This window comes from Pectinophora gossypiella, chromosome 21 (genome assembly GCF_024362695.1).
Source record: "Pectinophora gossypiella chromosome 21, ilPecGoss1.1, whole genome shotgun sequence".
NCBI lineage: Eukaryota > Metazoa > Arthropoda > Insecta > Lepidoptera > Gelechiidae > Pectinophora > Pectinophora gossypiella.
Window position 1 is genome coordinate 2,141,692 of NC_065424.1, and position 26,909 is coordinate 2,168,600.

At 38.7% G+C, this 26,909-nt stretch overlaps 2 protein-coding genes across 6 annotated transcripts in view; both read left to right on the top strand.

The window, feature by feature from the left end:
* LOC126376478 (nucleolar protein 4) overlaps nucleotides 1–19,214 on the top strand; it is a 177,010-nt gene extending 157,796 nt beyond the window's left edge. Inside the window, exons 5-15 of one of the 5 annotated variants that reach the window (XM_050023878.1) lie at nucleotides 7,162–7,213; nucleotides 7,441–7,515; nucleotides 11,446–11,585; nucleotides 12,412–12,585; nucleotides 12,829–13,077; nucleotides 14,480–14,590; nucleotides 14,990–15,240; nucleotides 15,333–15,413; nucleotides 15,692–15,765; nucleotides 15,882–15,968; nucleotides 16,479–19,214. In XM_050023878.1, coding sequence (XP_049879835.1) covers nucleotides 7,162–7,213; nucleotides 7,441–7,515; nucleotides 11,446–11,585; nucleotides 12,412–12,585; nucleotides 12,829–13,077; nucleotides 14,480–14,590; nucleotides 14,990–15,240; nucleotides 15,333–15,413; nucleotides 15,692–15,765; nucleotides 15,882–15,968; nucleotides 16,479–16,720 — 1,536 coding nt within the window. In that variant the 3' untranslated portion in view covers nucleotides 16,721–19,214. Of the gene's footprint in view, nucleotides 1–7,161; nucleotides 7,214–7,440; nucleotides 7,516–11,445; nucleotides 11,586–12,411; nucleotides 12,586–12,828; nucleotides 13,078–14,479; nucleotides 14,627–14,989; nucleotides 15,241–15,332; nucleotides 15,414–15,691; nucleotides 15,766–15,881; nucleotides 15,969–16,478 lie in introns of all 5 variants that reach the window. The other 4 variants (XM_050023876.1, XM_050023875.1, XM_050023877.1 and 1 more) reach the window with 4 other exon arrangements.
* Nucleotides 19,215–19,573: 359 nt separating this feature from the next.
* Nucleotides 19,574–26,023, top strand: LOC126376593 (intraflagellar transport protein 52 homolog). Its single transcript, XM_050024083.1, has 9 exons — nucleotides 19,574–19,982; nucleotides 20,449–20,666; nucleotides 21,100–21,235; nucleotides 21,997–22,145; nucleotides 22,869–23,017; nucleotides 23,637–23,784; nucleotides 24,656–24,759; nucleotides 25,196–25,337; nucleotides 25,597–26,023. Exons 1-9 carry the CDS (start codon nucleotides 19,867–19,869, stop codon nucleotides 25,764–25,766), a joined length of 1,332 nt encoding a protein of 443 aa, XP_049880040.1. The 5' UTR covers nucleotides 19,574–19,866; the 3' UTR covers nucleotides 25,767–26,023.
* Nucleotides 26,024–26,909: the final 886 nt, after the last annotated feature.

The window sequence follows — 26,909 nt, forward strand, 5'->3', positions numbered from 1 at the left end:
GCGTGGGTGCTTAGTTCGTCATGCGACGGATATACATCTGACTACCCCAATGGGAATATTGTCTTAGAAACAAAATATTACAAACCTAAGTCGAGATTCGGGGTAGAACCTTTGTTCATATACCAAAATTTGCTTCTGACGAGTTTTGAGTCAACTTAACTCAAACTGAGTATGTTCTTGAGCATGTAGGTGTACATAAAACATAAACAGCCTATATCCGTCCCACTGCTGGGCACAGGCCTCCCCTTAATCAACCGGAGGGGGTATGGAGCATACCACCACGCTGCTCCACTGCGGGTTTGGTGGTGTTTTTTTAGGTGTTTTTACGACTAATAGCCGGGACCAACGTCTTAATGTGCCCTCCGAAGCACGGAATCATCTTAGTTTTTCGGACAATCAGGTGATACAAGCCTGCAAACTCCTTACCAAACAAAGGACAGTCTCACAAAGTGATTTCGACGATGTCCCCATCGGGAATCGAACCCGGACCTCCAGATCGTGAGCCTAACTCTCTAACCACTAGACCACAGAGGCTGTCGAGCATGTAGGTGTATGATGATGTAAGTAAATAGTCGGTACATGAGCCATGTCAGGGGCCTTTGGTGGCTCATAAGTAACCCTGACACCAGAGTTGATGGGGTTGGTAATCCACCTCACAACCCACACGATAGAAGAAGAAGCATGTAGATTAAACAGAATGTCATAAAGTAAAACCTTTTTTCCCTTAAGTGACGGTTATGCATAAGTTATTACGTTAATATATTAACCTTTACTGATGACAAACTGCTTAACCGCATATGTACGCATGACTGCCACCTTATCTGTCATTGAGTTGCAATTAATTACTACCTAAATTACATTCGAACATGTACTAACTGCATACATTGCTGGTACACCTTAACTCGTCACCTTAAAGTCGAAATTTGTTCGAAAAGTAAACGGGTTTCGACTGACATCGGCGTCTGACGCTGATGATTACAATTTATGCGATAATAGCCTGTATGTGCGCGTCGTAATGTCCATAATCGTAGAATTTGACTGGGGTGATACTCACGGCTCAACTTTAGATATTCCTATAGATAACTTGTGGAACTAATCGGTAGATAGACTAAGTGTACTTTACCTTTTCAATCACAATACTTACAAAATGTTACGTCTTCTTCTATCGTGTGGGTTGTAAGGTGAATACCAACCCCATCAACCCTGGTTTCAGGGTTATTATTGAGCCGCCAAAGGCCCCTGAAATGGCTCATGTAACGACTACTTACTTACATCAGTAAGTAGTAACCGGGACCAACGGCTAAACGTGCCTTCCGAAGCACGGATCATCTTACTTTTTGGCCAATCAGGTGACAGCCTGTAATGTCCTAGCCAAACTAGGGATCACAAAGTGATTTTTTGTGATATGTCCCCACCGGGATTCGAACCCGGGATTTTCGGATCGTGAGCCCAACGCTCAAGCATTGGACCACGCAGGCCGTTGTTACGTAAATTACCTTGTATGAAAGTATTTTTAACAGTGTCGATTATCTTGCCATCAAAATAATTTTCCTTTCTCAGTAGGTATTTTAGGTAAAGAAGTCAAAAGAAAACAGTAAAAATAACACATACTTACTTAGTGCTTTTTACAGTACATAATTATTGTTTGTCATTACTTACCGAACCTTTTTCACTTCTGCGCGTGGAAAATATAATACAGGAAAAGTGTTTTTCAATTAGACTCTCCCATGCGATCTATTTTCAGTCATCGCCTACGCTACCTAGAACACAATTAAATTACCTAACTCGGTTAAAACTCGAGTTTTTCGAGGCTATCACGAAAATAACAGAAACTGCGCGCTTTTGTTCGCCTCCGCCATCATCCGACCACGCAGACTTGTCGGCCCACCCGACACATCCGGCGGACACGTCGGGCCGTATGTAAAACGCGGCTCTATAACCGCATGTGTACCAGGCATACATAGCTAGAAGGGTCAACGGATATTTAGTGTCCGCATAGCAGATGCGGTCCTTGGCCACCGCCCTCAAGACGGTCGATATCAAGCACCCCATGTATCTATGTGCACCTGGTACTTGCGGCGCAAGTAGCCAGGAGCGATTAGAATTTCACTGTAATTATTTTGCGCCCCTAAATTATTTTGCATCAGGTGACATTTTTTACTTGTTTGTGGGGTATTAGAATTAAAAAAATGCACCTTGCGAGTCTATAGAAGGTAACTTAAAAGAACTACAATTTATAGTTTATGTCGTTTACCTTATTTGTAACAATGGTGTTTCATAAATAATATGTTATATAAGTATATATGATATTTTATGAGGAGCTCGGTGGCGCAGCGGTAAACGCGCTCGGCCTGCGATTGTTGTGGTTAAGCAACTTTCGCAAAGGACGGTCATAGGATGGGTGACCACAAAAAAAAGTTTTCATCTCGAGCTCCTCCGTGCTTCGGAAGGCACGTTAAGCCGTTGGTCCCGGCTGCATTAGCAGTCGTTAATAACCACCAATCCGTACTGGGCCCGCGTGGTGGTTTAAGGCCCGATCTCCCTATCCATCCATCCGTAGGGAAGGCCCGTGCCCCAGCTCTGGGGACGTTATTGGGCTGGTGATGATGATGATGATAAGTATATATCCTAGTAAGTAGTAAGTCAGTTTCGTAGTAAGTGGAATTCCGTGGTCCCTGCCTACCCCAACGGAAACTAGGCGTGATCATTTGTATATCCATATTTTGCTTATTGTATTTGAAAGAGTGTAAAATAATCGCACAAGCGAAACAATAATGTAGGTATACATTTCTCAATATGTAATTAAAAGAAAAAAGAGACACATGTTTACAAATCCAATCAATAACAAAATCTTACATACTCACTTATTTTTTATTTTAGGTCAAAATATTGAAACGCGTACAAAAGTTGCAATTTTAACTTACTCAGAAAACGTCGACCCAATATTTCGTAAGACTGTCTGAAGTGCTTCACAAGTACCTATTGTTTAAATTGTTTCACGTGAAAATATCATCGGTTTTAAATACGATCACGCCTATTGCCCGTCGGGGTAGGCAGACAACGGAATTCCACTTAAGTACTACGTTTTTCATGCTATTCTCGCTGATATTCTCGATGATATTCGCTCTTCTACTCTCAGCAATGTTTAGAAGCATGGCTTAGAATACTCTTAACCTGGTCTAAACCAAGTCGAATTTTCCATCGCAAAATTCATGTTTTTTAAATTATTTTCAATTCTATACTTTTGCGATGGAAAATTTCACTTGATATTAACTCAGATTCATGAGCCGAATCATCTCCCTCAGTAAGGGTGTTAGTGTTATTGCACAAACAGGAAAAATCAAAATACAAAACAAAAGTATATACCCATTCCTCACCAGCTATGTTTAAGTCCCATGTAAGGTCTAAGGTCTGCCAATAACCGGGCACAAATCCTGTAAACCAGGGGATATCAATTCGTCGCTGACGTATCTCAATTTATTTTGCGAATCTGATTTGCACCTTATGTTATTGTAAAAGACACAAAATATTTTAGCAAAATATTGCAGATACGTCAGTTTGCAAAGTCAGTTAGGTCGTGTCGGTTAGGTAGGTAACTTGCCTTATATAGTAACCTGAACCTCGCCCTTTATCACCATCAAGAAAAGCATACTTCAAAAAAAGTATTTTGAAAATTACAAACGCTTATTTTATACCCCTTAAAAATTTTTTTTTTTTCTCGAAAAAGCTTACATATAACAGAATAAAAACATAGAATTCTTTATAATTTTTCTAATTTCGCGCCAAAGCAGTTGGTCACGTGACATTTTGCCCTATGGCGTCACATTTCCATAAACAAAGAAACTGTCAAACTACGCTTTTCTTCAAATGACTTGAAACCTGACAAATAGTTTGTGATTTTTGTGATATGTGACGTCACACGAAGCTCAATCATGGCCGCCCGTGTTTTGGATCTTGTAATACACAGATATAAAAAGCATTGTCCCGTTTTTCACAGGCTCCGCTTACCTAACCTGAAGATTTGACAGGTCCGGTTTTTTCAGAATCGACTGCCTGTCTAAAAACCAGCTCAATACAGATTAGGTCACATACCTCCGAAAATGTTTCCTCACGATGTTTTCCATCACCGCTGAGCACGTGATAATCAATTACGATCCAAACATGAATTCGAAAACAAATTCGACAATCTTTGGTTTAGGCAGCTGTGCTGGATTTGAACCTACGACCTCAAAGTGAGAGGCAAGCGTTCAACGGTTCTTATTTCAAAATCATCTTAAAAAAAGAAAATTATTGGATAGTTATTGTTTAATAATAAACTACTATATCCGACATATTTCATATTTTATTGTTACAACTGTCATGTAGCTAATTGGCAGAAAGCAGGATATATGTATATGTATATATAAGTAGGTATACCTACTTACGTACTAGGAAGACATTTGTACCTCGCGCCTCCCCTCCCCTATATAGGTACTTGTTTACAAGTATGTGTGTACTGTCGAGGTATATAGGCTAAATGTGTGCGCTATGTACTACCCTCGGACAATATTAGTCCACTGATGGACGAGCAATGAAATATGCGATCTCAATCTTCTTATCGTGTGGGTTATGAGGTGGATTACCAACGTCACCAACCTTGGTGTCAAGGTTATTATTGAGCCGCCAAAGGCCCCTAACATGATTCATGTAACGACTATATACTTATCAGTAAGTAGTAACCTGAACAACAGCTTACCGTGCCTTCCGAAGCACGGATCATCTTACTGTCGGACCAGCCTGAATGTCCTAACCAAACTAGGGATCACAAAGTGATTTTTGTGATGTGTCTCCGGATCGTGAGACCAACGCTCAACCACTGGACCACAGAGGCCTTCTTTTTAAAATCGGTTAAAAAAGAGACTAGAATAGTATACTATTCTAGTTCTAGTGTACTATTCAGTCAGCCACGAATTATCTATAATCCAACATGAATTGTAATTGTTAATTCGGTCAGTCAGTATTCGAACCCGTGAAAATAGGACGTAAGTTACGCGTGCTCCGAACACAGCTATCACGGATTATCACTTATATGTTAATCCCAAAGCATAATACATTATAATGTATTACATTGTAATGGACGTCGGATTGTTAAAATTAAATTCTATGCAATAAAGAAGGTATCTATATTTGATTTTATTTCATCGTTTCAATATTTTTTCAAGACTAGGCATATCACTCACTAAGGTCGAAAACATAACTCAAACACTCATAAGTTGTAAACATTTAAGTAGTTCATTTTTCAATTACACTTCCGACAAATGTTAACTGTATACAAGTTCATTTCTAATCGTTCCAACTTCGAATCATCCAATCCAGTCGCTCTATTATCCTCATTTCAAATTCAGAATCGACAGCAAAATGGCTTTGCGCATTAATATTTGATAAAAGAACAACATGAAGTCTCAAATAGGACACTATGAATGAAACTGCCATTTATATATTCAATCCTAGTTGAGGGTGCACGATGACGATTGTATCGGGACCAGCCACCTGTTGAACGCAAATCTTCGCATGTTTTCGTAAGTTCTGTAAATCGGGGGGCGTTAAAATGCTGCTTGAGTTTTTAAACTTATTATTTTCAGTTGATTTATTAGGATTCTGAATCAAAGTGGTAAGGCGATTCTCACACTGCCCCGCATGATGCAGCATAGCGCGTGGATGCGTGTTCTTCCGTTGCTTGTAAGTATCTCCATTTGTATAGAAAATACGCAGTCTAACATACAGAAAATGCATCCACGCGCTACGCTGCATCATGCGGGGCAGTGTGAGAATCGCCTAAAAGTTATGGTACGACTTTGTGGTTCAGTCTGTCTGTTTTAGTATGTTTCGATTGAAAGATTATGTCCTTCTATAGGTAATAGCAAATTACGGTATAATGTTTCCCTGTAATGTAAGTACCTAATAAAAATATAGTTCGATGGAAATCCTGGAATTATAAAATAGATAAGGTAGTTTTTTGCTGGAATGTATAGTTAGTCGCTAAGCCATCTTAAGGAAGCGCTATTTCGAAGAACACGCTTCGTTAGTAATTATTTTCCGAGAAAAATATGGAAATGTTGTTTGGTGACATTTCGTTTTTTGTTTGAGTCACAACAAGGCAAAATAGAGCATCACTAAAAATATTACAACCACATCGAATCACAATAAACCTTTGTAACCTTGTAATTGTTATCACTACTACATTGTCATCAGTACCATATTTTCTTTATGGGTTTCCGGCAAAAACTTTTCCTCGGCAACATTTTAACTCTCGTAGGCCGAATTCTACGTAACATTTACATAGACATGCATGTGTGCGTCCGTTTATACCAACGCACACAGACAAAGGTTTGTATTCCAGAGGGATTTGTCTCCATTCATACGATGTTAGTCGGTCACTGCGATACGATTTGCCCTTCAGACGGGTTCGATTTTATTAAATGTATTGCGATGTCGTGCCGATCTGGTATTTACGCGAATAGAATTATGCCACGCTTTGTGATTAGGGGTGGTAAAGAAAGGAATACACGGACTACTCTTTTATTATTTTTACTGCGTTTTCCCGCCCTGTTTAGTATTATTCTTTTCAAAATGCTTGAGATACTTCGTCAAGTACTATACATACAAAGGTATTTTAGTACTTTTTAAGGACAACCTCCAACGTGTCATTAGCTTGTGTCCATATTATATTTATGAACCCCTTATAATAGCTTTTCTTATAGCTCCTAGCTTTCTACGGCGAACGTAACTCAGTTATAAAAGGATGTTATTGTTTAAGTCATTGTGCGGCGGCCCTAAGGAGAGCATCAACTCATATTTATGTGAGCTTGGTAAAATTTTTAACTCGGTGCAGCTGCGGGCCTAATAACTGGCCCGCATGCCATCCGGGTACCAGGAGCGCAGCACGTACATGTAGTGAGCTATATTTAGCGGTTGTCCATTTGAAGCACTATCGATTTGTGTCCGCGGCAGGAGCGTTGACCCGCGCCACTGGCTGTTTCGCTAATTTATTAAATAATTTCAATATTTTAGGATCCCATAATGCCCTGGTATTCGATTGCGTAATCCGCGAAGTTAAAACTTCTTTCGGCAAAAGGAACCCTACTATTGTAAAATATTACAGTGATATTTTCTTTGTTTCAGGACAATTTAACCCCGGAACCCGGGGACATGACAGATGACGACAACTTTTCTAGTAAGTCCTTTAATTTTACATCGACTCCTTTTTCATTTACAACTCACTCAGCCACTTGCATCACATCAACTTCTTTTGTTGGTATTCTATGCGTCAACTTTTAAAAATAAAAAGTTGCAAATTGTTACTGGCATAAAATACTGACTGAATGAATTGGCTTTTTAAAAAAGAATGTGTCTTCAAAATTCTAAATTTGGATTGTGATCGACGAATGTGATCTGGTGCAGGTCAGGGCTTGGCGAAAGATGCTGAGAAGTTGAAAATGATGCTGCTGGCATGGAATTACCACAGCCAGACGCAAGGTAATTTATTTTCCTTTTATGGTTTTTCGTGTGGGTTTAATTTGTTTCATTTTAGCGATATAGCTTGGAAAATATTCAAATAATTTAAAGCTTATTTTTAATGTAAGAGTGCGTTTTGATCACATCTGTAAAGATAATTAGAATACTTACCTATTATTATACCTACCGTCTCCCTTATTATAGTGAAAACCACTTTTTTTTGGTAAACCTCGCAATAGACTAGCTAGTTTCAATCCAGGTCAAAATTTGTGGTCACATTTTTTAGCTGGAATAAAATTAATTCAAAGAAATGGATGCTTTGTTGAAAAAGTTCACATCACAATGTGATTTTTCAAAAAAGAGCTTACGTAGATTTAATTATAAGGCTAGGATATTCTGTTAAGGTGTTGGCTGAGAAATATTACAAATACTGTAGTGAAAACACTCACGTGTACGCTCGTTTGCACTAATTTTCAGAGTAGAAAGTTCTCGAATGATTTTGACACAGTTTATGTGAATGAACTGAGATTCAAATGTGACAATATAATAGTTCAGTTTCGAGTAAATGAAATTGGAACAAGGGGTGTTTATATAAATGTTTCAACTAGTTTCAAGTGGTATTAATAGCAATGTATTGTTTTGCCGTCAAGATAAAACCGGTCGAATAGAAACCTTGCAGAAGTTATTTTACGGGCTGCTTTTACAAAGTCCCCTCTTGCAATTAAAAGCTTATATGCCTTGTCAAAGAGCAATTTATTAGGCGAACAGTTTAGTTATTTTTATAGCGAAGCCATATCGAGAGTACCTGGGGCGCAGACGGTTGCAGCACCTTCTCAAATTATTTATAGTAAGAGGCTTGTTCGTGTTGACATTTAGAGGCAGATGCGCCGAGCGGCCGGCTCTCGGTCTCTGCACCTTCATTAATTTCTGCCACCTTGGTAACTAAATATGCATGCGAAAGCGAGAAACAGCCTTTACTCCCACTAGTACAGATCTGTTAGAACTGGGATTTTTTGTCCCATTAATCAGTAAGAAAAAAAATATTAGGCAAAAAATACATAATTACTCATTGTGTAGTGGTAGTAATTAAAGAATATGTAATATTTAAATGTTATTTTGTCTATTTTTTTCTTTCGTTCTTTAGGTACCTATTACGTGTGTGTTTATGTAATTAATTATGTTTGACAGTTGTGGTAACAGTACACGGGTTGTAATTTCCATTTATTTTATCGAAGCCTAAGTAATTTACCAAAGATAAAACAAATGAAATCATCAGTTTTTTAAGACCTTTGATGAAGGCTAGCTTTCGAGTCCTTTCTAGATATTTTTATAACAAATATGTACTTGGGATACCTATAAGTAGTTAATATGGGTTAAAGCTGGTGGTTTATAATGGACTAGATAAAAAAAGAACTCAGCAGTGATTTTTTATGGGTCAAAATGGTGTGGTATTCAAGTAATAGCTGTTATACTGCCAACACGAGTTATCCGGGTCAGAGCGCTCAGCGCTCCCCATTTGTTCGGCCAAGTAGTTAATGCATTTTGTGACAAATCTACAATAAGTCGCGTCAAAAAAAGTGCCAACACGATTGTGAAGTCAGGACCAATGACTTCCAACAAGAAAGTATCTCGGGAGGAAATACTAGGAAACACAACTTCGTATGAAGAAGTTTCGTTTTGCAAAATTCACCTACAAGGAAGAGCATAATCATTCCGAAAAATATGCTAAATAACGTTATGTAATGGTTATGAGTTGCATTTCTAAAGAACGTAATTAGAGTACCTATTGTGTATATAATATACATGAATAAATTCCTCCTTTTTTGAAGATAGTTACAAAAGTCAATCATAATAGATATTAGGACATAAAAAGAAGGTATCTAACAGATTTTAAGATCGATAAGGGCTGATAACAAAGGATAGTAGACAGATATCAAGTACTTAAAACTTCTACTTTTCTGGCCACGTCTTTCCCTCAGCGATACAGCTTCCGATGTGGTAGTAGTTTTACAGCTAGTTACATAATGGTGCTAATTCCTGTAAATACCATCTAATTTTATTTTAAGTTATATCTGTCATTTTCTTATCCGCCGAAAAGGAAAAGGACGGGTAATCGACAAGCATAAAATTTATGGAACACACGTCAATTTTAAGCACAAATCTAAACCAACCGTCTAAAAATTTTATATCTGTCAATAACCCGACACAGTTAAGTAGACAGCACGTCAAACGGATTGCATACCAGCGACGTACCTTTTGATTCGCCCGGGTTATTCATTCATTTACTCATTCTTCTTAAAATTAAGAGCTGTGAATCATCCGTCCCTTTCCTTTTCGACGGATATGAAAATGACGGATATAACTTAAAATAAAATTAGGCGGTGTCTGCAGGAATCGGGGCCACTATGTAATTTAAATTTTGACGTTCTAAAAGCGCTAACTATGTAAGCCAATTTTGAAGAATACATATATTTCTTTAATTTTTTCACTGCATGAATCGCATGAATGAAATTGATAAACTGTTGAAATGACAAGACAATCTACAAATAAAAAGGAACATTAAACTTGGCGCTATGTGCAGCATTTTGTAATTTGAATACTGAAATAAATCCAACCTTCAAGAAAGTATAAAGTTTCTATTGTGTAGGCAAATCGACAGAGGATAATACGGTCACGAGCATTAATATGTATTACACTTTGGTACCATGTCACATTAACTTTTTTGACAAATTGAACTGTAAGTCTCACTAAATGTCAAATATGTTAGTGCGATAGAGTCCTAAAGTGGGTACATTATATTGCTCATGACTATACTATAACTATGCAATACTTAACCTGAAATTATGACAATTATTAACCTGGACACACACGCTGCGGTCTACTGGAGGCAGGTTTGCCCAGCTAGTCTGTATGGAGACGTTCCGAGTTTCGGTGCGGTCTTCAGGGGCATTAAAAAGGCCACATTGAAGCTATTCATCTAAAGAAGCAATATATTAGTTAACATTGCGCACTCATTTTTATATGCGTAAATGCCAAATTGCTTGCTTTTCAGGTGAATTGATTCAATGTGGCCTTTTTAACAGTTCTTTTTGCGATGGCGTCGACTGGAAACGATGACGCTCGAGTCCCTAGAAAACAAGTGACAGACAATCGAAGTACATGCACACGCGCACACCGTAGGTGTCACTCGAAAGAATTGATTTTCGATTTTCAAAAAGGTGCACAGCGGGCTTAGCACCGCAAGCGCGCGACTCTTTCTCACCTCGACATACGTCACCCGTCACTCTCTCACAGTACTGCACAGAAAGAAACAGATGATCTCTGTCGTCGCGAGAAAGAGTCGCGTGCGTACGGTGCTAAGCCCGCTGGTCAATTCCCATAATGGTACACGTCTCGGTCAGCACAGGTAGACCTCTCCGGTAAACCCTAGGGCGTATGGTCAGCATAGAACATTGCTTTGAACGAAAACTTTTGAAGCAAACACATAGTAAGTAATATTAGAAACCTCACGATTTCTGAAAAGAATGTGGAAACGTACAAACGAGTTGAAAGCAACTAAAATAAAGAGCTTGTTTGACGTCTCTTTACTTCTAAACTTATGGCACGTTTCATAATGATCAGTGTGCTAGAAGAAGTACGAAACGCAATGTTTTCGGCCAAACTTTAGAGTGTCGGTAATATGCACTACAAATTAGTCTAACATAACATTTTAGCTCAATGATTCAAAGTGTATCTTGACCTCAAAGGTCATAAAGAAATGCAGCCTGACGAAATAAAAATAAATGAAAACAAAAATAAAAGCATCCAATTGATAATTAGTTATTAGAATATTCTGATCTAATACATTCAATAAACTTTAAAAAAGTACTTAATCCGTCAACCATTGATTACAACATGAATTCAAGAGTTGAGAGTATCTCCTCTCAATTTCTGTTTTCCTGGTACTTCCAGGCCGCAACGGGGAGATCACGGAGAGCGGCGCAGACAGTATGGCGGACCTGTGGGCTTCATACCACAGTGCTTTGGGATTGGGCAGCAAGCCCCCTAAAGCCCCCACGCCCCTGACCACAGGGCACTCGGTGAGTTTTAAGGTTGAGCAACGTTTCATTATTTATCCTATACTAATTAAATTAACATCTACTAGCAAAATATTAAAAAAGATTATTGGGTTTGTTGTCCCACTTGTTTACAAGTGATTGCTTTTCCAGAACTTAACCGACAGAATACTGCTGTTAGACTCTTACTTAATAGATAGAGTATCGAGGGGGGGAAGGGTAGTGTAGGGTGGGTGTGGAGTTACCATCAGATGGTAAAACAGACCTTAAATAAAATATTTCATTTTGAACATTGTTAAAATCGCAGATATTCTACGATCGAAGATTTATAAAATATGCACCTACCTGTTAGGTTCCCCGTTTTCCATCTAGATTGATGATACGCCAACACAAACAAAGAAAGGGTTCAAATTGATTAACAAAGCGTGAAGTACACACAGAATAAACGAACATATTGATTATTTTCTATCACGGCAAGTAAGCATTACCAATACACATAGGTTTTTTTCCTCTCAATTAAACAAACAAGCCTTTATCGATGTTATAAGAAAAACGCACATCAAAATCGAAATGTATGTACGTAGATGAAGACTGGAATAACCTACCTATGTCCCAAACACTCGTGTTAAAGTTTTCATTACTAGAATAGGATAAAAAAATAGGTAAGCGTGTTTCATATGCCACATCGTCGCTGTAATCAAACGCGAGCGAGATAGAAAATATAAATAAAAAGAAAACAGATATATTACACTTCGAGAAAGCTTGATTTCCGAGCAACCTCATCCTGATAATTCCTAGCAGGAATTTACCCTTAACACTAAAAGTAAATCAAAAACTAAAACGTGTATATTACAATCCACAGAGTCCAATTCACGTGGGTTCAGTAACACCAGGAGTAGAACCTGCTTCTACACACGACGAGACTTCATCATCAGATCGGACGAAGGATGACGACGACGCTGGAGCTTCAGACGATGACAGTGATGACAGGGTTGATCCCCAACATCACGACCCCGAGCGATTGAAGGCTTTCAATGTAAGATTGCACAAATATTTACAGGATATTTTCAAAATCTTTAATTAAGTTATCTCTTCCTACCTTCAATTTCAGATAGATTAACTTATTTATTTTATAAACCAACACAGCTAGAATAATCTAAAGTGAAAGTCGTCAAAAGACTAAGTTATATTTTTCCGCACGAGCGTTATAACGAGATGATAATAATTATGATACATAAATTATGATATGATATGAAAAATGTAATGACTAAAATTTCAGATGTTCGTGCGTCTCTTCGTGGACGAAAACTTGGACAGGATAATTCCAATATCGAAGCAGCCGAAAGAAAAGATTCAGGCGATCATAGACTCTTGCACACGACAGTTCCCTGAGTTTGCCGAGAGAGCCCGAAAGCGGATCCGCACTTACCTGAAGAGTTGTCGGCGGAACAAGAAGGTCCGCAACGAGGGACTTACCACAGGCAATGGTGGAAGTACACCAGGCACTGGCAATTCCTGGGATACCGCGGTGAGGGTTCGATCTGCTGCTATCATGTTTAAATACGATAATAGTTCATAGATGATGATGATATTCTCCCAGACGTATCCGTCAACGGCAACACTCCTAGCTGGTGTTGGCCCTGACCCTTGCATGGGCGCGAGCGTGACTACCAAAACCAAATGGCTTTGAAAGTCCTGTTACAAGAAGTACAATAGAGAGTCCCACTTGAGTTATAAGTGTAGTAGTAGGACGGTTTGGGTCGAATAGTTCTTAGAAGTTAGTAGTAGATGCAGGAAGATAAAGTAGAATTATAAATACTTAAACGAATTGAGTAGCATTGAAAGTCAGCAAAAATATTTAGGAAGTTATAAAAATTACAAGCTAAAAAGAGAGTAGTTATTGGTACAATCCTACGAACAAAAATGATTCGTCAAATCATCTAGATCTACAAATCAGTGTAGATCAACACAAATAATGCTCGAACATGCGTAGTGTGATGATTTCGCCCCCGCCGGTGTCTAGCTGACATCCGCTAAAATTGCGTAGGCACATTTGTAGTAGACTTCTGCATTATGACCTCTTGTCTCTTCCCGCCGTACAATGGTAACCATTTTTACCTTTACACGCGCACACAGATGCAAATGGTTCTATATATCGGAATCTTCGGTTGGGTCTTTAAAAAAGGTTCAGTAAGATCTACTTTGACCCGGGGTGCGTGTATGAAACGATTTTGAATGCGGAGGAAGCACGAGAAGTATGTCAGGTAGGATCGAAGCAAATTGAATTCCATAGTTTCTGCACACCCGGAAATAGGCGTGAGTTTATGTATGTATGTATGTCCATATCTCGGGCCTGTAGAATCCCGTACTTGTACCGAAGCCAGCACGCAGAAGACAATTTAACCTAAATGTGATATTGACACCAACCGGCGATTATCCCTATATACACTATGAGAGTATTATTATTATCAGACAGGCTGCAGCCCTAGTCGACTGTCTTTTGTCTCAGTGTACATCTGAACACTGATAAATTGTTATCTACTATGAACAGGAGTTTTAAATACTCTTCGATTGTATTAAGATTATTACACCTCGCTTCACCGCTCTGTACAAAACTACGCATTTCAGCTAACTGTTCTCTGATGCTCCTATTATTAGTACGTAGTACCTACGTACATACATTGTACATTGTGTTCGTTTCCCACGTCGATTAATCGTTATTGAGGCTCTCTTTGTCCTCGGACTTGTCTTTAGTAGTTATCCGTCAAATAGCAAAGCGAAACCTATATAGATTATCTTTTTCTATCTAACGGTTGCTTTACTTTTCCAGTCTTAACATCCCCAAGGTCGTTCTCTTAAACTTATAACAGGACATATCAATATCCGAACACTAAAACGAAAGTTATTTCAATGACTTGCTTTAATTTCAGGTGCGACCGACCCCCGCGCATTTGACGTCAGTGCAAGCGGAGCACATTCTGGCGCAGGCTTGCGAGAACGAGAGCCTCAACGCGAAGCGCATGCGCCTGGGACTCGATCCGGTTAGCCAGCCCATGCCGACAGTTCCTACCCCCATGGTACTTGATTCACATAAATGGCCTTATCTGTATTTCGCTAACGATCAAACTTAGCAGTGTCCTAAATGGCCTTTATCGACTTTTGCTAAGAAGATGCTGTAAAGTTAGTTAAAAGTATATTGTTCGTGACGATTTTCATTACTGGCCACAGGGTTCCCTTCATCGCCTGGTGGGGGTATGGAACATTATCATGAAGGTCTCAGCTAGTAGCCAACCCAGTTGACAGAGTTTACTAACCTTGAACTTTAAACAAAGCAAGTGTCTAATAATATATGAGAAGCCAAAGTGCTATTAAACACTACCAAAATTATAGCCAAACAGAAACAAAAGATTCACAACATAAGAATTGTCGTAATTTTCCAGGCTATAGACACAACAGCGACATCAGCAGTTGCTTCATCGTTCCTGAGCCTCTACAGTGGAGCTATCAGCAGCCCAGCATCAACTCCTGCCACGACTTCAACCACTTCGACACTGGCCACGGCTGGGCACAGCAAGGCAGCAGCAGACACTACCAGGCCATCAGCAAGCCCTACTCTTGAAAATCCGTTGCTTAACAATAATAATCTGAAACTGGACAACGCAAATGGCAATACTGGGAGCAAGACCGCTAGGTCAGTTTTCATCTCCTAGTACTGAAGTTTTTAAGAATTGAATGAGCTTTAAATAGTGAATAGCTGAATGATATCCTTCCTCACATTTTCAGCCCGGCATCTTCGCCAGCGCCTTTGTTCCGACCAACGTTCCCAACTACGTTTGGCACTCCACAGACTTTTGGCAGGCAAAAGTAAGTCACATCACATTTCTCAAAATGGATACATCACATGCACCCGATAGTGTTTATTAGATTTTCTCTAAAAAGCTTTCTTATAGTCTGTAACTATACAGTGTTTAGTCTGTATCATATTTGCTACTAAAACTAGATTAATTTTCTTTTAATTTTGTGAAACTCCTAATCTATCCTTGCGCAGTTTACCAGAAGATCTCTTTTAGAATGTCCGCCTTTTGCTTTTCTTCTGTTCTCGCTTAAATACACTGTTTGATATGTTTGATTTTATATTTCAGTTCTACCAACAATCCTGCCTCAGCGCTTTCAAGCAGTGCTCTGATATCGACTCTGTCGGCCCTGCCTCCAACAGGTAATTAATTATATTATTGTAATCTATTTATTTTATATCATCAGTTAAGTACTAACGATTTTTGAAAGATTTATATTATCTACATTTATAACTATTATAAACTTGTCTTGATTCAGGAGTGAATGCTGCAATGGCTGCGTATCAGAGCGCTTTGCTGTCCGCTATGGCGGCGCACACGCATACCTTCCCGAACAGCCTCTCCGGTGAGTCGTGGTTTGGTGGGAACACTTTTTATTACTTACCCATATTCTATTTTTAAATTTATTTTGTTGACATGGAATTAATTCACAAATTATTTTTTCTGATAAAATTATTTAAGCGTGTGCTGCAAAAACCGTTTTTATGCGTACCTATGTCATTATTAGCAAAATAGTGAAGAACAAAAATATTTTAAAAGTTTTTAGAGAACGTAAGTGCACGCTGCTGAAATGGACCTCAAGGTCCGGCGGCTGTCTAGGACACTGCGGACGATGGGGAAAAACGCTAGCCCATAATTGTCTGTTTGTTATCTTTCCACGCCTAAACCATACGTTGTTATTATTGTTTATTCTATGCCTAAACCGTGGATCTATTTGGATGAAACTTGAGAAGTCTACGCGGATTAAGCACTTATAGATATTTTCAATTTGTCAGTCTTCCATTCCTTAAAACATTATTAGTACTATTTCAACGAGGTATCTCTAAATCTTTAAAATAACTAATCACAATTTTAGCGCCAACAGATTTGTCGTTGAAGAACACGTCAAACTCGAGCACTTTGCACGCGACGTCCACTGTGTCATCGCTGACTGGATCCACTCCATCGTCACAGACGAAAACCCCACTACTCTCCCACAAGCTCTCGGGGGCTGAGGTGGGTGCTGTAAGGCAACTGATCACCGGCTACCGTGAGTCTGCCGCGTTCCTACTACGATCAGCTGACGAGCTTGAAGCTCTACTCCTAAACCAACCCTAGGAGTTACCTAAACCTTCCCTGCAAGACTTTTTTGGATTCAAATTCGGATACTTTTAATGTGCTGATAGGTTTGTTACGTGCTTTGGATTGCATTGGGATTCGGTGTTCGAAAACCCTAGTTTTTTGGGAACTTTATCGGTTGATTAGCACTAAAAGTGTTTTGTTTACGTGGACGATGTGTTGAAGCGTCAATTTCTTGCAATTGTGGAAATACTTTATTGAACAGTGGGAAGCTGTGAAGGTTTAGATTAGCTGTTTTTCCTCAGTTTATATGACACTGAATGTTAGCTTACGAGGAATCTGTTGATGTATTAATCGTAGGAGTAGAGATCATTGTTAAATTTCTTGTCTGATCTTTGTGACGTTTCTAAACTTATACTTGTATGCAGAATATCCAACAAAAGATTCCCTAAATTATTTTTCCTAAATTAAACTTTTTGGATTGAACACATTTTATGGGAGTTGGATGTTCTGTGAATATCTTGTATGGTGCTTGTTTGAGTGTATCATTATTGCCAATGTTTGAAATACTATGCGTGTCATCAAATTCCCTTATACTAACTTTGTCCAGTTTAGTGTTTTAAATTTTAAGAACTAAAGTCCAATATTGTCTATTTCGGCGATCGTACAAAGCTGCCATAATGTAAAAAGCCACTTGAGTGTTGCCATTTGAAACTCGATGAAAGAGTACAAAAAATATTTTGTGTATAACTAGATTTAAGAAAAAAATCAGGGAGTTTTTAGCGTTAGGTTAACTTGGAGATTCCATTTTTGCCTAGATACGATTCTGACTTGACATAATTTAAATTGAGTTAACCAATCACCAGTGTCGATGACGATAAACAACGGCTGGTGATTGGCTAAGGCAGTCTACTTCGCAACAAGTACAATATATGTCAAATTAGAAGTCCTTATCTGTGCAATGTTTAAATCATTAGAACATTTTAATATATTTCATCGATAATAATTATGCTTGGAAGGGCGGCTGTAGTAACACCTATTATTTAAATGTTTTCGGAGTAAGTACATTATTTCTTGTACACGATAAACTATGTTGTAACAGAGTTAAATACTAGTTCTAATACGGCATACTAGGTGTAAGAAGCACGAATTTATTTGTTGGTTTGTATTATATTAGTGGTCCTGTAGGAATATTTATAATGATTAATATATTTCTCTATCTTGTCCTTTATTTAAAGTGTTATTTTTTAGAATTGGCTCCATCCAATTTTTAAATGCTACTTCGGTTAGTTTTATTACATAATCTATGTATTTCTGTAACATTTAAGTTATTGCCAGTATCTAAGTGTTTACTTTCATAAGTTCTCGCTTTGCTCAGTACAATGGATTTTTGATATCCGGGTAATAATATATTCGTTACCATAGATATATATGGCCAAGTACTTGTATGTAGGTTATACATTAATGTTAGATTTACTGCTTACATGTACAAAATAATGTTCTACTTACTTATTGATAAGTTTGAATCTCCGTTTTGAATTAATCATCTTTCGTAAACTTTTCCTTGTGAGATAAATAATTACTTAATAATTTTCCGTTGTTATCGTTTTGTTTTACAGTAGCATTACACTTTGGCCAGTTATAGTCAATGTTTCACTCTAACAGTAATTCCTTGTTAGTAAGTTTTAAGCAAACAAACACAATAGATAATAATACCGATGTAAACGCTTATTCAGTTGCTGAATGCATTTTAACGCTCTAAAAATCTACGTTTGTGGTCGCCACTTGCAGAAATAGGCCAATAGCGGCGCGTAACGATCACGTGATATTTCTAGCTGGCCAATCGGAGACCCGTCATAAACACAAAAAACAAAATGGCCGCATTTTTAGAGCGTTTTCTTAATGTACAATAAATAGCTTCCCAGCTCCGACAATTTTCCTAGAATTACAGCTTTTAAGCCAGTTTTAAATATGAAATTGTAAATCCACTTTTGAATACAAAAATTGCCAAAGAAATGAATTGATTTGTTTTGTAATTGACATTATGATGTATGTTTGTGGAATTGATTATTGCTTTATGTAGTTGGTTGAGGAGTTAAGCTTGTGTTGTAGATTAGGCTTTGATTTCAAAAGTCATTCCAATATTTTTCTAAAATTGACACCGGTGTGATACGTGCGAACGCAGTAGTCATTGTAAATGGAAAAAATGTAAAAAGTATGTTTAGAGTATTATAAAAAAAAGTTGATTAGAAATATGTGAAAGTTGATGTTGGGATAACGAAATAAAAACGAAAATGGTGGTAAAACGTTGAGAAAATGAATTTGTTAGACATTAAAATATATTATTATTAGAGATGTATAAATGGTTTACAATTATTATTATTAGTTTGAGAGAAAATACAAAAATGGAGAAAAATTACAAAGGCGATTGTTACTATTAACGATATGAGAATTTAGTTATAATTTTGCAATTTCAAAATGTGAGTTTTACAATTTTGAAAAAGAAAATATTAAATATGCTCATATACATAAATGTTTTGTGTTATTATTTTTATAACCCTGATGGCCTGGTATACCGGTGGTACCGGTGGTGGATGGTGGTAGGGTGTCATACATAACCTTCAAAATTACAGAAACATGCTCAGCATTATTTACTGTTTACCTCAAATAGGAACTTATTATACATCAATATATTACCCCGTTTGACAAGCACAGAGATGAAATACCAACCCCATGAACCCTGACACCAGGGTTGAGCCGCCAAAGGCTGACATGGCTCATGTAACGACTACTCACTTGCATCAATAAGTAGTAACCGGGTCCAACGACTTAACGTGCCTTCCGAAGCACGGATTATATTACTTTCGGACAGCCACCCTGTAATGTCCAAACCAGGGATCACAAAATGATTTTTGTGATATGTCTCCACCGGGATTTGAACCCGGGACCTCAAGATCGTGCACTGCACCACAGAGGCGTTATTATAAGTGAAACATCCTTTGTGGAGGTTTATGGCTCCAAGGCTGTATCATTCACACGCAGCGTAAAATTATAAGCTGTAACAAACGTCAATGGTTGCTTAGCAACTACCACAACAAAACATAGTACGTATCAAGAAAATATTGTTTTGCAGTTTAAAAATAATTTAGATTCTACTATAGATAAAGTTAGTGAAGTAAATAGACATGAAGTCGATAGTAAACACGATACTGTTCGATGTGTCGAAGAACAATCTGTTTAAGATCAACGAGAATTATAAGATGCTGCATCGCAAGCTCAAGACGACGTGGAAAGTTATGATGTGAGTGATTCATTACGTATTCGCCCGCATCTACTGGGATAGGCAGAGATAGAGATTTTTTTTTTATTTCAGCTAGACAGATATAGCCTAGCTCTGAGACTTGGAGCTATTTTCGCTCAGGCCGTCATGTACATTCTCGCCAAAACTTTCTCCCTTCTTATTTGTGTTATCCTGTGCAGAAACAATCTAAAGTACAAAATAAGTACCTATGCGACATGTAAGTTTGTAACATCGGTTTTTCTTAAATTATAAATCATTTTCTGGATTGACTTTATGACCTGCGTGTTGGTCTAAAAAAGTCACAATGGAGTAATTTGGCCTTTTTAAACATTGATAATAATACTATTATTTTTCTTTCGTTTGGGATATAGGGTCCATAACTGACTATATCCTACAAGTCCAAAACTAATCTGACCTAACCATATTATTATTTATTTTATAAATATTGCTTGATGCACAATTTCAGAAACCGTGAAGAGTTATCAGAGAACATACTGCAAGACGTAAAGATCCTAGTGGTACCAGGACCACAGAATGTGTTCACAGATGACGAGTTAGCCTGCCTAAAGGCGATGGTGGAGAGAGGAGACTCGGTGCTGGTCACCATGACTGATGGTGGCGAAGAGAGGATGAACACCAACATCAACTTCTTCTTGGAAGAATATGGAATTGTTGTTAATAATGGTAAGGGAGAATGAAATATGATGAAATCTATATTTAATCTGGAATATGCAAAAAACCTTAGGAAATCTGTGAAATATTCAGGTTAGGTTGGTCAGGTCGAAAAGATTTTTTAATTGTTTTCGGTAATATTTAAACATACATAACATAACATAAGCTTACGACTACATCCCAATGGGGTAGCCGGAGGTACATGTATCGCAAGATGATTTAAGTACCTACACCTCACCGAGCTTTCTGTTAGACGAACGTGATAGATGGTGAGCCGTATCGCCGTCTATAATGGTCGAGCCAACTGTGTTAGTGAAACTCATTGGTACAAGTCCGGTACCGGGGTTCTTCCCTTTTGAGAAGCAAACCGGTGAACCACTGGATCCACACACACAGTGATTTTTTATGATGATGATGTTTATATTGCCCTTATTGACTTCTCCAGATTGCGTTGTGCGCGCCAAATACCACAAGTTCTATCATCCGAAGGAGTGTCACATATCCAACGGCATCCTAAACCGAGCGGTCCAGAAGCACATCATGAAAATGCCCAATTATTCTAGTGAATCTGATGATTATTTGTAAGTCACTACATTGTACCCATCATGAGTCCACGTCATGAAAGAAGTGTCGCGACACTGGCGTCACAGTGTCTGCATAGAATTATTATGCCTTGTTTCATTAAAATCCGCGGGACTTCTTTCGTGGTGAGCACTCTACGTTAAGTTTGCGAGTACCCTGGCCTGGTGTCTTTTTTGGAATTTTTGACTTTTATAATATTAAGTATGTAAAAAATTCGAAAATTCCAAAAAATATTATGCCTTGTAATTTAGTTTCGTTAAAATCAGCAGGATTTCTTTCTTGGCGAGTATTCTTCGTTAAATTAGCGAGCGTCCTGAGCCTGGTTTCTTTTTTGGAATTTTCGAATTTTATACATACCTAATTATCATTAAGTACTACAGAAATTTGCCACACTAGCGCCACGAAGCAGTTTCGTACAAATTTCGCTCGCAACATTCGCGGTACTGTCTCTATGAGCATTGGACTTCAGCGATAGTACTCAAATCACGATTTCACGTTACTTTCTAATATTAATTATCTTTACTTTCACGTTGCTTTTCGTCATCAATAAATATGGTCAAACGCCATCTCTAATCATTGTTCCGTTAAGTTAAAAAGAAAACTAAACAAAACATAAGCTCACGGGATATAGAACTTATCCCAATTCCCACCGAAAGAGCTTTTTGTTTGACATAAAGAAACCTCTTAGACTGGCCTATCAATAATTTGGCTTATCAATAAGTAATATTTTACTCACGCCCAGTCATTTTGACAATTCCAGGGAAGATCCAGCAACACCCAACTTCGTGTACCCTTATGGAGCAACCCTGACTGTGAAGAAGCCTGCGAGCGCCATATTGTCTAGCAGTGACGTCTGCTACCCTGTCAAGAGACCCATCGCGGCCATGTACACTTCTGAACGGAGCGGTGGTAAGTCCACCAGTTTTCATCGTTTGTTGCTAACATGGACAGTTGGACCACTATTTAGTTACTCATGTAACAGGAATACCTAAAAGCTTATTTCGATCAAGAGTGGATCCAGCTTTTATGTCGGGGGGTCACCAGGTCGCAGACAGCCTATCTCCGTAGAGAATTAGATAATTGCAGTGGCCTCCCATGACCTGAACTGTCGCCAGGTGGCTCATCAAGGGGTCATGAACCCCCCCCCCCCCCCTTCCATCTTACATGCCAAAAAATATTGAAAGACTGTGCTTGATAGCATTAAAATTGTGTAACCATGAAGGAAATCGTACAGAAACCCGATGTCCGAAAGCAAATCATAGACCTACTCTTAGCTAACCCTTCGAAGTAGAAGATCAGTTGGTTGATGGCCTTAACAACTATTATTCTACACTTAAAAACTGCAGAACTTTTTGTTCTTTTCTTTCATCATCATGTCGTCCAAACCATATCCGGCGACGGTGACTACTAAATATCTATCCCGGGTCGTTGTTGTGGTGGGCTCTGATGTGGCTGGCGAAACGGAACTTCGACTCTTGAAGGTCCGGTCACACGGCACACAATAAAGCTGGCCTGACGAATTGAGTGTGTAGTTATAGGAGAGTTTCGGTCGAGTCTTCCGTAACAACAACTAAGTACTTTTGTTTTGATGAGGTTGGTCTTTTTTTCGTCAATCGGTCAATGATGTTTCAGGAAAGCTATTCGTGATCGGATCGGGCCACTTTTTCGCGGATCAGTATTTGGAGAGCGAGTGCAACGACCTCATTCGGGATATGATCTTCAGCCATCTCGGCGGCACCACGGAGATACACCTTAACCCTGTCGATGTTGAAGATCCTGATGTAAGTATCGTTTCCTACGGTCGCAAATGGATTGGGACAATATTGTTTCATTGTGGGTCGTTTTTTACTTAGATGCTTTTGTCGGACTGCGAGTAAAGAAGGAACACTTTGCTGGAAGTAAAATCGAGGGATTATATCCAATCCAGTATGAAAGCCTAACATTATGGACGATGGGTTTGTAAGGGGCCTGTCAAACAGATAACGGTCACGCGTTCGAGGATTCTGCATTTACGATTTGCGTTTGATCTGGGTACCTATGGTCTTTGTAATACAACTCAGCGTACATACAGGGTGTTACTGACACCGTAGCAAATACTGAGGGGGATAATTTAGCTCATGTTTCTAAGATAATATCAAGTAGAATTTCCGTCCCAAACGTATGGAACTGAAAATAATACAAAAAAAACACTAACATTTTCATAAGTTTTGCGACGGAAAATTTCTCATGATGTTAACTCAGAATTACGGTCTGAATCTCTCTCTCTTAGGTTTGGGCATGGTGTCCTGTATAACAACGCATGACCGCTTTCTCTGGGATAGGATCGTAAATACGGCTCAACAATTTAACTTAGCAAAGTTATTCAGGTTCATTTGTTGGTACTCTTTTTCTTTCCCGTAGATCAACGAGTACAGGACCCTTGGGGACATGATGTGGCTGAGCACCGTCCCAATACCGGAGCCAGCAACAGTGCCTCCCCCGCGGTTGACGCCGCTGCATCCGCATGCACTCTTCACTTGGCGACTGTTTTCCCTCAACCTAGCGCAACGTAAGTTACAGTACTAGCAGTCTGTCTCACCGCGAACGCTATGCTGCGTCTGACGTGGAGTGACGAACGGGTGTGAACGAGAAAGGAAATTCAAATAATGCGAACGATAGAGAAAGATACACAGTGGATTTAGGTTAGCCATGGTTAAGCGTTCGTGTAGATCTACCAATGAGAGACTTTCCAGGCCACGTTACGCAAAAAAATGTTAGCTTCATTTAGCCTTCTACATACATACATAAACTCACGCCTATTTCCCACCGGGGTAAGCAGAGACTATAGAATTCCATTTGCTTCGATCCTGACACACTTCTCTTGCTTCCTCCACATTCATCAATCGCTTCATACACGCACGCCGGTTCAGAGTAGATCGTATTGAACCTTTTCTAAGGACATCTCCAATTTGGTCATCATAAGTCCTTCTCGGTCTTCCTCTGCCAGCCCTCTAATAGCCTTCTAATTTTATGGATAACCGAAATTATACAGAGTGTTAGTGACATCGTAACGAATACTGAGGGGAATGATTCAAACCATGATTCTGAGTTAATATCAAGTGCATTAAAAATGTTACTGTTTTCTTTGTAGTTGTAAGTAAATGCTTTTGCGACAGAACATTTGACATCAACTCAGAATCATCCTCTGAATCATCCCTAGTTTTCGTTAAGATATCACTGACACCCTGTGTAGGTATATTGAATTCCTACATCACTGTTTTTGGGTACAAATGACGACCCTTGTTACAACCAGGCACAATACATCTCCCACCCATTATTATTCTGGTAGCGCCATCCATATTTTTTTGGAGAACGTAACCGTGGAAATTCCAACATTGTTTTTATCCTTTATTATTTACATGTATATTGTCTTATTTCAGTGCCAGAGGTACTAGGGCTATATGATGCACTAGGAGTGAAACATGAACCTCTACGACTCATTGCTCCTCAATTCGAAACGCCTTTCCCACCTCTGAAGCTGGCGGTAAGAACACCTGTCTTTTGATGTCTTGTGCCTTGCCCATAAAGCATTTTTTTCGACGTAATTGAGTATTTGCCACATCACTATTCCAGGTCATTACCAAAATCTAACAGGTCTAGTTAATGTTTTTATGTATAAATAAATATGATAGAGCAAGGAATCGGAAACTTTACGGTTGCTTGAAAACTCTGGCAAATAGGCAGGCTTCTAGCTCAAAAACCTCTACCAACCCGCATTGTAGCATCTGGAGAATCCTCAGAATCCTCTTTACTCCCTACGGTTGAATTAGGGTTTATTTGTAGAATGTTTATCGACGTCTTATATTGAAAACAACCTATTCGAGGTTTTGTTGAAGAAAATCATATGCGAATGTAATTGTCCTCTACAAGACGACGTTATGTTATGTCATGTAAAATATAATCGGTGTCCTTGGCTGCAGGTGTTCCCCCCGACATTCAGAGAGCCTCCACCGCCGCCACTGGAGCTATTCGACCTGGACGAGGCTTTCAGCTCGGAGCGCTCCCAGCTCGCGAGGTTGACCAACAAGTGCTTGCAACCGGCGTCATCTAGGATGGGGCAAGGTAGATGTTTAGTTAGTTAAGTGAAGGAAAACATCGTGAGAACACCTTCATTTCCGAGAAATGTGACCTTACCATTGGTTTTCAAGGTTAGACAGTCGCTTCTGTAAAAAACCGGACCTGTCACATCGTCAGGTTCGTAAACCCTGTGAAAAACCAGGATATCACTAGGAAGACAGGTAGACAAAATCACATAGACAGATGATGACAGACAGGAATTAAATTAAGCTCAAAAATATGACAGGACATTAAATTGTTGCAGGAGACAGTCGTCAGTTAGAGAATGAGCTGGAATACTTCATCAGGGAATGCGGCAGAGTGGTGCGGCTGTCTCGAGCGTTACCTTCAGAAGATGCACCAGCTGGCAAGATAATCCTGCATCAGTTGGCGGTTCAACTCGCTACTTATAAGAAGATTGCTCCTAGGGACTAGTCACTGTAGCATGCTAGCGCCAACTGCATACCTGATCCATAGCCTGGACCCTCCATAAGCTCCTCCAAAGCCTAAAGCATAGGTGCGAGCAACTTTTGCCTAGCTATTGTTAGTTAGACTATATCAATTGGGTAGTTTCTTAGGTCAAAGATAAATTATGAAATTCTGATTATTAAATAAAGACAGATCTAAAGGTGACAAGAAACGTTTTCTTTTTTCTATTGAACATTTCTTTAATTTTAATAAAGAAAAATGTAATAATAAGTGCGACATTTTGTCACTTTTTTCTATGCCGTCACAGGTTGCTCTTTCGTACAAATTCTATAGTAATTTCGTGTTTTGACGTTTAGTAAAAAGTAACTGACTAGTTGGAAACTCAGGTTAGAAACTACCCTAATGTTGAAAATCATTCCTACGTCCTTGCCACGGAATAGAAGAAAGATAAGAAAATTATAAATAAATTTAAAGAAATTAGTGTTTTCATTTTATAGATAGAAAGAAAAAACATAGAAACAACTAAACTGAAGAACATTTTTGGCTACACCCTTTGTCTGTAACTGGTAAGAACCACAGAATATTTGTTGCGATAATTATAAGTGTACTTAATAATAAAAATTACCATTTAAAATTAAATGGATTTTTCTTTTTATTGTTCCCTTGTTTATAAATGGGTTTGCGCAAAGTTAGCGTCATTGTCGAACTTTCATGGCCAGTGCTCGTGATGGTTTTTTAGAAAAAATCCTCAGCGATGTTTTGTAAGTTTGATTGGGAGTCTATTTGTTTGTAATATGTTAGTGACGTAATGCTATATAAAGGCGATGATATAACATAATAGAGGACACACGTTTCGCGGTTAGAAAACTATAAAAAAGTTAAAACCGTTCAAAGAGAACATAAATCACTACCCTTTGACATTCTTTGTCAAATGGGTTTTTGAACTTTACGTTGTTTATTTTCTAAAATATTTTATTTTTTATAATAATAAATTTGTACAAAAGTACCAGGGAAGCATCATGAAGAAGGTGGAAAGAGATTCCCGCGCATGGGACATGGGCACCAGCACCAACTCCAGGTCTTTCGAGCTGGAGTCTTGGTCCTACATCCAGCATAAAGACTATCAACTTCACCTTCTGATGAAAGTAA

What these genes read in the sequence shown, in the direction of transcription:
- LOC126376593 (XM_050024083.1), top strand. Translation starts at nt 19,867, where the DNA reads ATGAAGTCGATAGTAAACACGATACTGTTCGATGTGTCGAAGAACAAT. An exon ending in ACGACGTGGAAAGTTATGAT is followed by an intron (nt 19,983 to 20,448) that starts GTGAGTGATTCA and finishes GCACAATTTCAG; the next exon opens with AAACCGTGAAGAGTTATCAG. An exon ending in TTCCCTCAACCTAGCGCAAC is followed by an intron (nt 23,785 to 24,655) that starts GTAAGTTACAGT and finishes GTCTTATTTCAG; the next exon opens with TGCCAGAGGTACTAGGGCTA.